The 13,038-nt window shown below is 43.6% G+C and overlaps 1 protein-coding gene across 1 annotated transcript in view; it reads left to right on the top strand.

The window, feature by feature from the left end:
• The window catches only part of LOC119413725 (FK506-binding protein 15), a gene marked incomplete in the record, with an annotated part of 59,127 nt that extends 48,875 nt beyond the window's left edge, over window positions 1–10,252 (top strand). Inside the window, 5 exon segments of the mRNA XM_037680779.1 lie at window positions 8,550–8,663; window positions 8,764–8,871; window positions 8,987–9,606; window positions 9,801–9,909; window positions 10,065–10,252. Coding sequence (XP_037536707.1) covers window positions 8,550–8,663; window positions 8,764–8,871; window positions 8,987–9,606; window positions 9,801–9,909; window positions 10,065–10,142 — 1,029 coding nt within the window.
• Window positions 10,253–13,038: the final 2,786 nt, after the last annotated feature.

The following is a 13,038-nucleotide window of genomic DNA, read 5'->3' as shown; positions in this document are numbered from 1 at the left end:
TTTCAATTCAATTCAATTCAATTCAGTTTATTTATATAACGCCAAATCACAACAAAGTTGTCTGAGGGCACTTTACAGAAACATTCACATAAAAGCCAATTAGTAGAGTTCTCTATCTAAGGAATCCAGCAGACAAGTTGAATCTTGGCTTCTTTGCAGTCTCCCATCCTGAGCAAGCACAGTGGCAACAGTGGAAAGAAAAACTTCCTTTTAAAAGGAAGAAACCTCCATCAGAAGCAAGCTCAGGACAAGCGGCCATCTGCTTTGACCGGCTGGTTGAGAGAACATGAAGGAGAGACAGATGAACACAGAATGGTAGGTCCAGGTATAGGTCCAGGTGTATCTGAAAGACAAAAAACACATGTTAAGGATAGAAAAAATAATTACAAATACAAAACAGGTTGAGCAGAGTAAGTAAAGACAGTAGCAGAGTGCAAATTGTGGTCATCAGTCGTCGGCGTAGAAGTGAAATGGTATGTTGTGTTTCCGGAAAATAGCACCAAGTGGCGGCAGGTATAGAGAGAATAGGAGGGGACCCAGGATGGACCCCTGCGGAACCCCCCATTTAAGCTCGGTCGCTGCAGAACTAAAATTCTTGATGGAGACACAAAAAGATCTGTTAGTGAGGTAGGATCTGGTAGGATTCATAGGCAGGATTCATAGCTTTCCAGACTTCACCCTCTGTCTCACTTCCTGGTCTGAGGTTTTTTTGTATTGAACGCTTTTTGAATTCCTGGTCTGAGGTTTCTATGACCTTTCCTCTTTTTTCTCTTTCATTCTCTTCATTCATTAGCTCCTCGAAGTACTCCTTCCATCTTCCTGTCACACTCTCCTCACTTGTTAGAATATTACCGTTCCTATATTTAACAAGCCTAACCTGTTGCACATCCTTTCCAGCCTGATCTATGTATATTACCCTGGTGCATGCTCAATAATCCAGGTAAAAAAATCTAAAAAAGTTAAATCTGGTCCTCTGGACATTCAAAAAACAAAACAAAGCAAAACAAAAACAAAAATTTTGAAATGTTTTGTCTTTCATCTGAAAGACTTCCTCAGTCTGAGGTGCTGTATTCACTATTTTTTAGATATGTCTATTGTCCCTTTTGCACTGCTCCTATTCAGCCCCAACTCTACTCAGCCCTACTCAGATCAGCCTAGATTTTCACCGCACTTCAGGACAGGTTCTGGAGGCGTGTCCAGAATCCAAAATCCTGCTAATGAACTTTCAGGGTGCATTCACACCAGCCCTGTTTAGTCCACTTTAATCGAACTCTAGCTCGTTTTCCTAGAAAGTCCGGCTCGTTTAGGGAGGTGTGAACGCACCATCAAACTCTGTCACGGAACAAAATGTGAACTCTGGCCCGGGCTAAAACCTAGGTCTCGGTCCGGTAGAAGAGAACTCCAGCGCGGTTCGGGTATAGTGTGAATGTAAACAGACCGAGCCCCGCTCCGCAGGACAAACAAACACGCATTTCTCTTATATGGAGCCGTCAGCCACCTTGTGTGAAAAACAATATTCTCCATGGTCTTCTGTCTCATCTTCTGCTCATGCTGAGTCCATTGTTGAAAAATGACAAAATATAACTCCTAAAACTGCTAAAACTTGATGCCACTTCATTTTATTTTTATTTACAGAAGAAGAAGAAGACGTGTCTTCTGAGGTTTTTGTGTCGTTTCTTTCAGTAGTTCTTGGTGCAGCGCCCCCACAGGCGAGCGGGGGAACAGGTTGGTTCAACAGGTTGACTCGACTGCACAGTGCAGTGTGAATGCAAACGCACCAGCTCAAATGTAACAAAAGGTCATGAATATTGGTCCCGAACCGAGTCTACCGGACTATCTGGTGTGAAAACGACCTTAATGAACTTAGTTCACCGAGTGAGAGTTCTGCAATGAGTTAAACTCAAAGCAGTCTGCTCCTCAAATAAATAATGTTAAATTATTATTTTTAAATATGAATGATTCTAACTTATTTTATATATGAATATTTCTATTCAGTGCCCTGAGACGACTTCTGTTGTGACGTGGTGCTATTTAAATGAACTGATTTTAATTTAATTTGATGAATCAGATTACAACAGATGACAAAAACATTTCTTTTTAAAATTCTACATTTTTCTTCATCATTTGATGTATTTGCACTCATTGTGTCTACTTTTATTGTTCAATTTAGATATGTGGTTTTGTTTCTTGTATACAGATTTTTTTTAAGCCCCCAGTATACTGCTGTGTACATCCATACGCAGAGTCCATCCAACAGTACACACGTACATACGCAGAGGTACGAGCGTACCACCCAGGGCATGTCTGTGCAAAGCTCAAATTTTTACGACTGCATACGCGTATGCGGTGTCGCACAATAAACTGCCCAGCGACGGACTGTTTTGTATGAGACACCAATGTATTAAGTTCCCCTTCTTCATCTCTGATCTGGCCTTTTCTTTTGTTTTTTTGCCAAGAGGCAGTGATCTCTTCCTCCTCCGTTGATGCCATGACTGAAATGGTGAGAAATGGAGGAATTTGTCACGAGAGAATTAAACTCAGGTCCAGCGTGGCTGTGGGAGGTCTGGAGATTTCCTGGTGGGCTGGTCTGATGTGTGGGCTGTAGAGCCAGCGCTCCCTGTTTTTTTTTTTTGTTTTTTTTTTTCAAAAAAAATCTTTTTATGAACAACATATAAACACAGAACACCGCTGCAGCTGAGGCTGCCAGCGCTCACTTTTTTTTCTTTTTTCTGACCTGTCAATCAATCCAGTAGGCGTGTCAGCAAATGACCAATCGGCGACCTCAATTTGTCCCGAAGGTAAACGCCCCTTGTCTGTGAAGCTGCTCTGCAGCTGCTCGGGGTGTATGCTGGAGTATCATGTCTGAACCCTCTGCGTACAGTACACGTGTACATACGCGTGAACAGACGTACGCGGCAGTATACTGGAGCCTTAAGTGATTTAAAGTGTAATTCTTGCTTTGTGATTTGTACATCTGTGGATTAGAATAAAGTTGAACTAAAGTCTGTATCTCTTCTTTTAAACATGTTTGAGGGAAATATTCCTGAGAGATCCAATAATTTTGTCTTTTTATGATTTTTCAGCTGAATTAACTTTAATTAACAGATTATTTAATAAAATTAAAGTGAAAACAGGAATTCTTAATAAAGCCGGCACATTTTTTATACATAAAATGTTTTTTTTTAAAAACGTTTCCACCCTCCATCCCGGACTCCTGGTCCTCCCGCCTGCCAGGGCTCGGAATCCGGCCTTTGTGAGCACGTGAGGCCAAACCCCGAGCCCCAGCCTCGCGTGCTTCAATGGGTCGGCAGCTCGTATGATCCTCCGCGGTGACTCCGCTTGCTCGAATTTTGTCGTCGGTCACCAAACACAAAAAACACCTGGACTTCAGAATTAAACACAGTGTTGTCATTATTGTTTTTAAAATCTTAAAAATAGATCCAGCTGCTGCTCCGAGTTTTGAGAAATTGCAAGTGGCGGATCGGTGAAAAGTTTCTGAGATCCAGTGACTCCTCCCCCTGACCAATCAGTGTCCTGCATTCACGTTTCGGTCCAGAGTCAGCTCGGCTCAGCTCACTCGGGACATCAGAGAAACGGGGACGAAAAAAGGTTCTGAATCAGCCTCAAATCAGCTAAAAATCAGCTAAAAAGTACTGTGCAAAAGGGTTCTTTCTGTGGTGGGCTGAGCAGAGTTGGGGCTGAGTAGGAGCGGTGCAAAAGGGGCATATGTCTCGCCTATTGGTACAAGTCCTTCTCACCCTCTTTAAGCTCCCAGTATATCCTCCCGCGTACGTCCATTCATGCGTACGTACGTGTGTACTGTACGCAGAGGGTTCAGACTTCGTACTCAAGCGTCCACCCTGAGCAGCTGCAGAGCAGCTTCACAGACAAGGGGCATTTACCTTCGGGACAAATTGAGGTCGCCGATTGGTCATTTGCTGACACGCCTACTGGATTGATTGACAGGTCAGAAAAAAGAAAAAAAAACTAGTGCTGGCAGCCTCTGCCACAGCGGTGTTCTGTGTTTATATGTTGTTTATAAAAATATATATATTTTTTAAAACAAAAAAAAACAGGGAGCGCTGGCTCTACAGCCCACACATCAGACCAGCCCACCAGGAAATCTCCAGACCTCCCACAGCCACGCTGGACCTGAGTTTAATTCTCTCGTGACAAATTCCTTCATTTCTCACCATTTCAGTCATGGCATCAACGGAGGAGGAAGAGATCACTGCCTCTTGGCAAAAAAACAAAAGAAAAGGCCAGATCAGAGATGAAGAAGAGGAATTTAATACATTGGTGTCGCATACAAAACAGTCCGTCACTGGGCAGTTTATTGTGCGACACCGCGTACGCGTATGCGGTCGTAAAATTTGAGCTTTGCACAGACATGCCCTGGGGAGTACGCTCGTACCTCTGCGTATGGACGTACACGGGAGTATACTGGGGGCTTAAGTATCCAGCCTCTCATACAACTCATCAAACACCTTCTGCTTTGTCTTAGCCACCTCCCTCTTTGCTCTACGTCCCATCTCCTTACTGTATATTCCTGTCTCCTCTCTTCAGTCCTCTCTCTGTCATATTTCTTCTTGGCTAACCTCTTTCTTTGAGCAGCGTCCTGCACTTCACTATTCCACCACCAGGTTTCCTTATCATCCATTCTCTGTCCAGATGACACACAAAGTACCAACCTACCTGTCTCGCTAACTACTGTTGCTGTAGTAGTCCAGTCATCTGGAAGCTCTTTCTTACTACCCAGAGCCTTTAGCAGCTCCTCTCTGAATTTCTCACAACATTCTTCCTTCTTCATCTTCCACCATTTGGTCTTCTTCTCTGATTTTACTCTTTTTCTCTTCTTCACAACAACAGTCATTCTACACACAACCATCCAATGCTGTCTGGCCTCACTCTCCCCTGCCACAACCTTACAGTCTCCAATCTCCCTCAGATTTCCTCTTCTACACAGAATGTAGTCGACCTGCGTACTCTTTCCTCCACTCTTAAAGGCCACTCTATGTTCTTCCATCTTTTGGATATAAGTCTTGACAACAGCCAACATTTAGACTGGTCCTATGTTTTGATCTGCTCAGAGACGGGATTATAATGAAATTACGACTCTGTTCTGACGGTTAAATTGGGCCAGCAAATCCCCCCCGTTTAGCATTTGCCTGGGACAGCATTACCTGTACACAACAAAAGATGGTGTAATGGGATGCAAATTACTCCAACTGCCATTTGGCAGTCTCTGGTAGAAGAAGGAGTCATTTGAAAATGCTGGGAGTCCTAGTGTTAAGAGAGTCTCCCTGATAATTCAATATCTGTCAAAAAATAGTTTAATCAGCTTGCCACATCACGTAGAAAAGGCTTTAAAGCACCGTCTCATGTTTTCCTTACACGTCAGTACACATAAGACCACACTTAGTCCCGCCCCCTCATACACTGACAAGTTGAGCTCCCCCTTCTGCGAAAGGCGGAGTCTAGGGCCCTATAAATTAATGATGACACGAGACATCGGAGCTCTTCTTCCAGGTCTGTGAACGCGTCACAGACTGAATAGAGTCCAGCGCTGTAAATTGTAATCTTTTACTGCCTTTTTCTAATATAATTGTGTAATGAACTATATCTGTCTCTGATATTATTCATAATTTAAACGGATTCTTTCATTTTTCTGGACTGAGTACTATCGTGCCTTGAATGATTAAATGTGGATGGAAACGTGTTTTAATTTCTGACTCACCAACAACAGTGAGCCGTTTAATTAAAAACGATCAAAATTTAACATCAAACATTGTACACGTGATTATTCTGATTGTACGCAATAACACAGCTTAATTAATGAGCTTTACAATGAGAACCATACGGCCATGGTATCTCACTTGCAGCTAATTACAACAGACATTTATGAAAATATCTGGGTGATTTACTGGCAAGATAGAAGAGTTTTAAAGATGGGAAATGAAGGAGTTTAAATGGAGAGAAAAGATGTGTGAGGGAAAATGTGTCGACGAAGAACGGCACCCTCCATTCGAACCCAGCTCTACCTCGGTACACTTCGGTAGTGAAAATCGACTCTTTACCTGGCAGAAGATATCTCGGCGTCGGTGTAGAGTTCTCTTTCAACGTTACCATTTTAGCGTCTCCGTAGGATAGCAGAGAACCGTCCGGAGTAGTGACGGTACTTCGTTCAACAGCACGCTCAACTCACGGGTGGACTCACATGAGCTGTGAGTCCGTCAGAGGTTCCACTCAGATGTGGAAGATTCCATAATCCCCACGAGACTCGGAAGAACTTCGGATCATGTCTGGAACTTCTTGTTCTCTCCAGCAACTTTTCTGTTCGGTTCTGCTCTCCGAACTGAACTGTTTGGAACTAGGAAGTGTCGACATTTAAAGAGTTCTGTTTCCGGTTCATTTGGGAAGTCCTGATTGGCTGAAAGAGCCAATCAGGGGTGTGGTTTTAGTGACGCAAGAGGTCACTAGAAGTCAGAAAAACAGTGAGATGTTTTGGAACAGACAGAAAAATGTTTTTGAAACAGACAGAGAAATGTTTAGGCGAGATGACAGAAAGCAGGTGCCAGCTCCTCTGTTTCTGTCTGAGAGGATTTAAAAACATGACAGTTCGTTCCAATAAACTTGTTTGCGTTTGTCTCCGATTTTTGACCGACATCACAACTTGCTCATTTCAGACAGAAGATCAAAAAATGCATAATTACTCTTGTAACAGACATTAACTTGACTTCTACTTTGAATGAGGATTAAAAATCATTTATACTGTTTCACAGTTGATTTAAAATGAGTAGTTCACTTCAACATTTAAAATGGTTTGAACTAAACACACTTTGATTATCAAGATATTGTAAAATAGTAATGATAATAAAAAAGAGAGTGTTCTTTCAATTGATCAGAGCAGGACACACTTAGAAAGTCTCTGGATGAGCTTAATTTGTGTTTCTGGACTCAAATCAATGAAATAACAGTTCTTGTCCCAGGAAGGCCCTCAGGGTCAGGAACCTGACCTGAGGCTTAGTTCACTACAATTGATAAAACTTAAATGATGTTTCCTTGATTTATTGATTAGCATAGTTGCCACTTCTGAGGAAGGTTTGAGCCGGGGGTAAGGATGTAGGCTGGAGGGGGGTTTCTGGATCCGGTGGCCCGCAGCCAGCTGACGTCTTTAACAATTTCCATTCTCTTGGTAAAATCCACCACCATCTGTTCTTCCTGGTTTCTTTCCTTGACACCAAACCTACCCATCAATTCCTCACCCCCTCTGTTTCCTTCACCAACATGTCCATTCAGGTCTGCTCCCATCACCACTCTCTCCTCCCTGGGAATACTCTCTATCACTTCATCCAGATTTTTCTCCTCCTCATCACACCCAACCTGTGGAGCATAACCGCTGACTATGTTTAGCATCAGACCTTCTACTTCTACCTTCAGACACATCACTCTATCTGACACTCTTTTCACCTCTACTACATTCTTTACCAACTCCTCCTTCAGGACCACCCCTACTCCATTTCTCTTTCTATCCACACCATGGTAAAACAGTTTGAACCCTGCTCCAATGCTGCGAGCCTTGCTGCCCTTCCACTTGGTCTCTTGGACACATAAAACATCTACCTTCCTTCTCAGCATCATGCCAGTCAGCTCTCTACCTTTACCTGTCATTGTCCACACATTTAGAGTTGCAACCCTCAGTCCTACATTCTTCACTTTCCTCTGTCTCCTGACACGTGTCCCTCCTCGTGGTCTTCGACTAACAGTAACACAATTTCCGGCGGTGGCGGTCGTTGTTAACCCGGGCCTCGACCAATCCGGTATGGTTTCGCTTTGATGAACTTGCATTATAATTCTGGCAAAAGTGTTTTATGTCGGATGCCCTTCCTGACACAACCCTCACCATTTACCCGGGCTTGGGACTGGCACAAGAGTTACACTGGTGTATGCTCCCTAATGGCTGGTTTTAAACCTTGAAACAAACATAAAGTGCTATTTCATGCAACATTGTAAGACGTTTGGCTCTGTGTGGTGATAATTCAGCTACAAACGCGTCCATCAGGGTGAACTCTGCCTCTCACACTGACTGCTGGAGTCAAGCTTCAGCTCCGCTGACTCAGAAAGAACAAGCAGATAAAGAAAATGGATGGACTGATTCTTTGCTTTTTAGCAGCAGGAAATTATTATTGCTCAAACTCCCAGTGATTTGTGAAGTTGAACAGTCCTGACCCAGAGCGAGGAGCTACCTGTTTACAAGCTGTGCTCAAGTTCTTTACGACTCTCAGGAGGCATAAGCATCTGGAAAATTTATTTTCTAAATACTCTGATTCTGGGACACTTAGTACGTGTTTAAAAAAAAATTTTTGGCATTTGTTTCTTTTTTCCTGTTGTACCAAACAGTGACCTACATACTGAAGCAGGTGTGCCGTTACACCTCGGATAGCCACCCTACACCTTCGTGTTTTATTGAAACTAGTCCTAACATGTTTTGCATATTGTTTGAAAAAAAAGCTTCTAAATCCATCAAGTTCTAACTCTGCGTCTCTCAGTACTTAGCCTTGGAGCAACAGGGAACTGCTGTAAGAGAGAAACTGGAAGGAAGAGTTGCCGAGCTGCAGAGGAAAGTGGAAAAGTCCGAGAGCTCAAGAGACGCTGCAGCCGAGGTGCGAGTCTCCGTGAGCATGACTCTGACAGTACAGCACGCCGGTGCTTTGATGTTGACATGCATGTTGGAGGGCTGGACGTGATTTTGTGTTGTTGCAGGTGAAGCGGGTGATGAACGGAGTGTTTCACTCCCTGCGAGCAGAGTTTGAGCTCAGTGAATCCTACAGTGGTCAGGCTGTGCTGGGGGTCATTGTTGCTACCATCAAGGTTACTCTTTTTTAATGGATAGATTTAAGCATGAACTCTGCTCTTTTATATCAGAAACCATCTAAAATGTGACATTTCAGTGTAACACTCAGCAGCTGATATTTGTTTATTTCAGAATGTAACTCTGAATTTGCTGAGTGGCACAGAGAGGTCCTTGCACAGACCAGCTGCCAAGGAGAACAAAGAAGAACCTGAGGATGTGAAACAAAGTGAGGACGGATCTCATCACGTACATGCTAATGGAAAGAGAGAAGTGAGAGAAGAGGAGGAGGAGGAGGAACATGTGGCTGACTCAGACTGGCATGGAGTCAGCGAGGCCCAGATGATTGAGGAAGTAAAAGACGAGGAGGAGGAGGCAGTGATGGAGTCAGAGACACCAGGTCAGGCAGAGGCCTCACAGGTTGATGATCCTCAACCAGCCTTAACTTCTCACCTTCCGGCCCACAACACAAAGACTGCAGGAGGACCAGACCAACTCTCTTCTCCTGACCCAGCTACAGAAGACAGAGTTTCAACCAGCTCTATGGATCCTGATGATGGACCGGAGAAGTGTCCACAGGTCGAGGGCGGTCAGGAAGCACATGGAGCAGTGAGCAGTGAAGGGGACATGAAGAGTCTGGAAGAAACACAGAATGTTGAAGAGAAATCTGCTTCTTCTCAGAGAGCCTTTGGACCACCAGTCAACCCACCACCACCACCCAGTGCTCCTGAGAACAGTTCTGAAGAGGACACCAGGTGAGTCCAGGAAGTGTTGCTCACATTTCCTAAATGTTCAGTGAAATCAGCTCAACTTGAGCTCATTGCTGTCAGGAAGGGTGGGGCCTCATCTGGACGCTGTGCCGATAATGTGCAGCGTGTGTTCCTGGATGTCTGCAGGCATCAGCTGGTCTCTGTGAACAGACCGTTCTCTCCCTCTGCTGCTCTTTCAGTCTGACGGGGGAAGTCGGTGAGGAAAATGGAGAAGAGCCATTTTTACAGACCCCACCTCCTGCCAAAGCCCCTGCTGCTTCCAGTGAGGAGGAAGAGGAGGATGAGCTGGTGAGGAAGGATGTTTAGAGTATGGACCCAGCTCTCAGGCTTGACCTGGTGCTCAGCTTCCTGTGTCTAAGCCACGTTCCTGTTCTGTCTCAGCTCCCTTCAGGACATTCTTGGACACTTTAAATGTTTCTTTTTTCTTCTCTGTTTGTGTCCAGAGCTTGAAGGGACGTCCTCCACCCACCCCTCTGTTTGGGGATGATGAAGATGATGATGATTTGGACTGGCTGAACTGAGATCAGCCACATCTTCTGTTTAAGCACAAGTTCCTCCATAGTGGAGTCTTGAAGGGGACGCGTCTCGGTTGATGAAGAAGAGTGGGGCAGTCTGCTGCCGCCACACCACAATCCAGATCACCTAATCCTGCTGGACACGCTTTAATCTCTGATTGTTGCAGATTAATTTGTTCAACCAGGAACAATGATTTTTGTTAAGTCTGTTCAGTGACACGGTTTTTAGAAATAAACATTTTACACGCTTTTTTACCCTAAAGTTCATCATAGAAAATAAATGAGCAAAAATTTTGTTGAAGCAGTTTTACCTTCAACTTTAAAAATGTACCATCTGATTAACGAGGTCTGAAATGTGATTGCATAATTTAAACACATCAACATACGTTGTATAAGTGTAGGCTTTAAATGAGAAGATTGAAAATAATGAGTGAGACTGAATCGTATGGTGGAGGTAAAGTGGAGCCAGTTTGATGTGATGTTTGGTCCAGTGAAGAGTCTACAGAGGAACGTGTACCGAGACCAAGATGCTTGTGGTTAGAGGCGGCTGCCACATTTAAAGCTTTTGTCAGGCAAATAACACAAACCTTGTTGAAACACGACACTGTGAACAAATGCTGTATTAACAAAACCATTAAACCTCTGTGGGTTTAGATTGTCCCTTTTCTCTCACGTGAACAACGTGCTCATGTGGGTGCGACCACAATCCCAAGATTATTCCAGCTGTGCCAGGAGCAGCTGTGGTGTGGTGGACATGTGCAGCTCAAAACATCATAATGTTGTGAAAAAGTTAGATATTTTATTTTGTCAATCATTTCATAAAGTGAAACTCATAAACTCATCACCAGAGTGAAATATTCCCATCCTTTATTTCTTGTGATTTTCATGATTATGGGTTACAAATGATGAAAAATGGTGTCTCAGAAAACGAGGATATTGTGAAGAAGATGTAAACTCCTGGTGTCTCACCCTGATCAGCTGATGAACTCTGAGCTACAAATGTCTCACTCCTCATGTCCAGCCACTGCTGAACCAGAGACAACATCAGAAGCGTCTTACCTGCTGAGGAGACAAAGACCTGGACTGTCAGGTCCAATGTCCTCTTTTCACATGAAACCTTTGAATATCCAGATCCCAGAGTCTGCAGTCAGTGATGGTTTGGTCCATGTCCTCTGCTGGTGCTGGTCCACTGGGTTTTCTGAAGTCCACGCAGCAGCTAGCAGGACATTTTAGAGCTCTTCATGCTTCCTGTTGCTGACGAGCTTCATGGATGCTGGTTTCATTTTCCCGAAGGACTTGGGTCCTGCCCACACTGATAAAGCTAGCTGTGGAAGCTTATCATTTCGGTTTTTCATTATCTGTAAGCCATGATCTCCAAAAGGACAAGAAACAAAGACTTGAACTGTTTCACTCTGTGTGATGAACCTGAATCACTCAGGACAGGAGCTGGAGGTGCATGACTGGTCGTGGTACGGCCATGCTTTGTGATGTAGACTCAGGGTGCATTCACACCAGCCCTGTTTAGTCGCTTTAATCCAACTCTAGCTCGTTTTCCTAGAAAGTCCGGTTCCTTTAGGGAGGTGTGAACGCGCCATCGAACTCTGTCACGGAACAAAAAGGTGAACTCTGGCCCGGGCTAAAACCTAGGTCTGGGTCCGGTAGAAGAGAACTCCAGCGCGGTTCCAGTGCAGTGTGAATGTAAACAGACCGGGCCCGCTCCACAGGACAAACAAACACACATTTCTCTGACCTCATATGGAGCCGTCAGCTGACTTGTGTGAAGAACAATATTCTCCATGGTCTTCTGTCTCATCTTCTGCTCATGCCGAGTCCATTTTTGAAAAATAACAAAATATAACTCCTAAAACTTGATGCCACTTCGTTTTTATTTTTATTTACAGAAGAAAACGTGTCTTCAGAGGTTTTATGTCGTTTCTTTCAGTAGTTCTTGGTGCAGCGCCCCCACAGGCGAGCGGGGGAACAGGTTGGTTCAACAGGTTGACTCGACTGCACAGTGCAGTGTGAATGCAAACGCACCAGCTCAAATGTAACAAAAGGTCATGAATATTGGTCCAGAACCGAACCGAACCGAGTCTACCGGACTATCAGGTGTGAAAACAACCTAAGAGCTCTTTAAAAGGAACAGATCCACAAGATCCAGCTCCCTTCAGAGAGCCGTAAATCCCATTTCTAGATCTCATGAAGTCTTGGACAGTTTGAAATGTGGTTTGAGCATTTCCTAGACCTTTAAATGTGTGTGTGTGTGTGTGTGGGGGGGGGTTGTTATTTTAATTTACTTTTCCAAAAATAAAACTGATTTTCTAAAAGATAAGTAAACGATTTAAACATAATAGTTATTTTTTATATGAAAACCTGTATATAAAGAAGTTTGCTAAGTATTACATTTAAAGTTTTAGTTCAATATAAGATATAAAGTAAACTTAAAACACAAACTGGTACAGCCTGTGAAACTGGTAATCTAAACACTTAAGCTGCCTTTTCTCTTAATCAAAACGTAGTTGCACCAAACCTTGTGTTTTATTAAACATTTGAACCATCTAACTAAGATCAGCCATTAAAAAAATAGGCCATGACTTTTCCTTTTTGTCAGGAGTGTCTTTTCCTCCATCATGTAGAGTCTACGGGATATCTAAAAGAGTTCAATCTGGTCCTCTGGACATTCAGCAAAACAAAACAAATAAAATGTAGAAATGCTTTGTCTCTCATCCTGAGGACTTCCTCAGTCTGAGGAGCTGTATTCAGCTCAGTCTCTTAAATATCAACTTCTCAGAGTGGATCAACCAGTTTTGCTGCTGACAACCAAAACCAGCTGATCACATGCTCAAGAAGGACCATCAGCATAACAATGGATCATTAGCACCTGATGGCTGTTTACTACTCA

The sequence above is a fragment of the Nematolebias whitei genome, chromosome 8 (assembly GCF_014905685.2).
Source record: "Nematolebias whitei isolate Nwh7 chromosome 8, NemWhi1, whole genome shotgun sequence".
Taxonomy (NCBI): Eukaryota; Metazoa; Chordata; class Actinopteri; order Cyprinodontiformes; family Rivulidae; genus Nematolebias; species Nematolebias whitei.
This window is presented reverse-complemented; position numbering and strand designations above follow the sequence as displayed.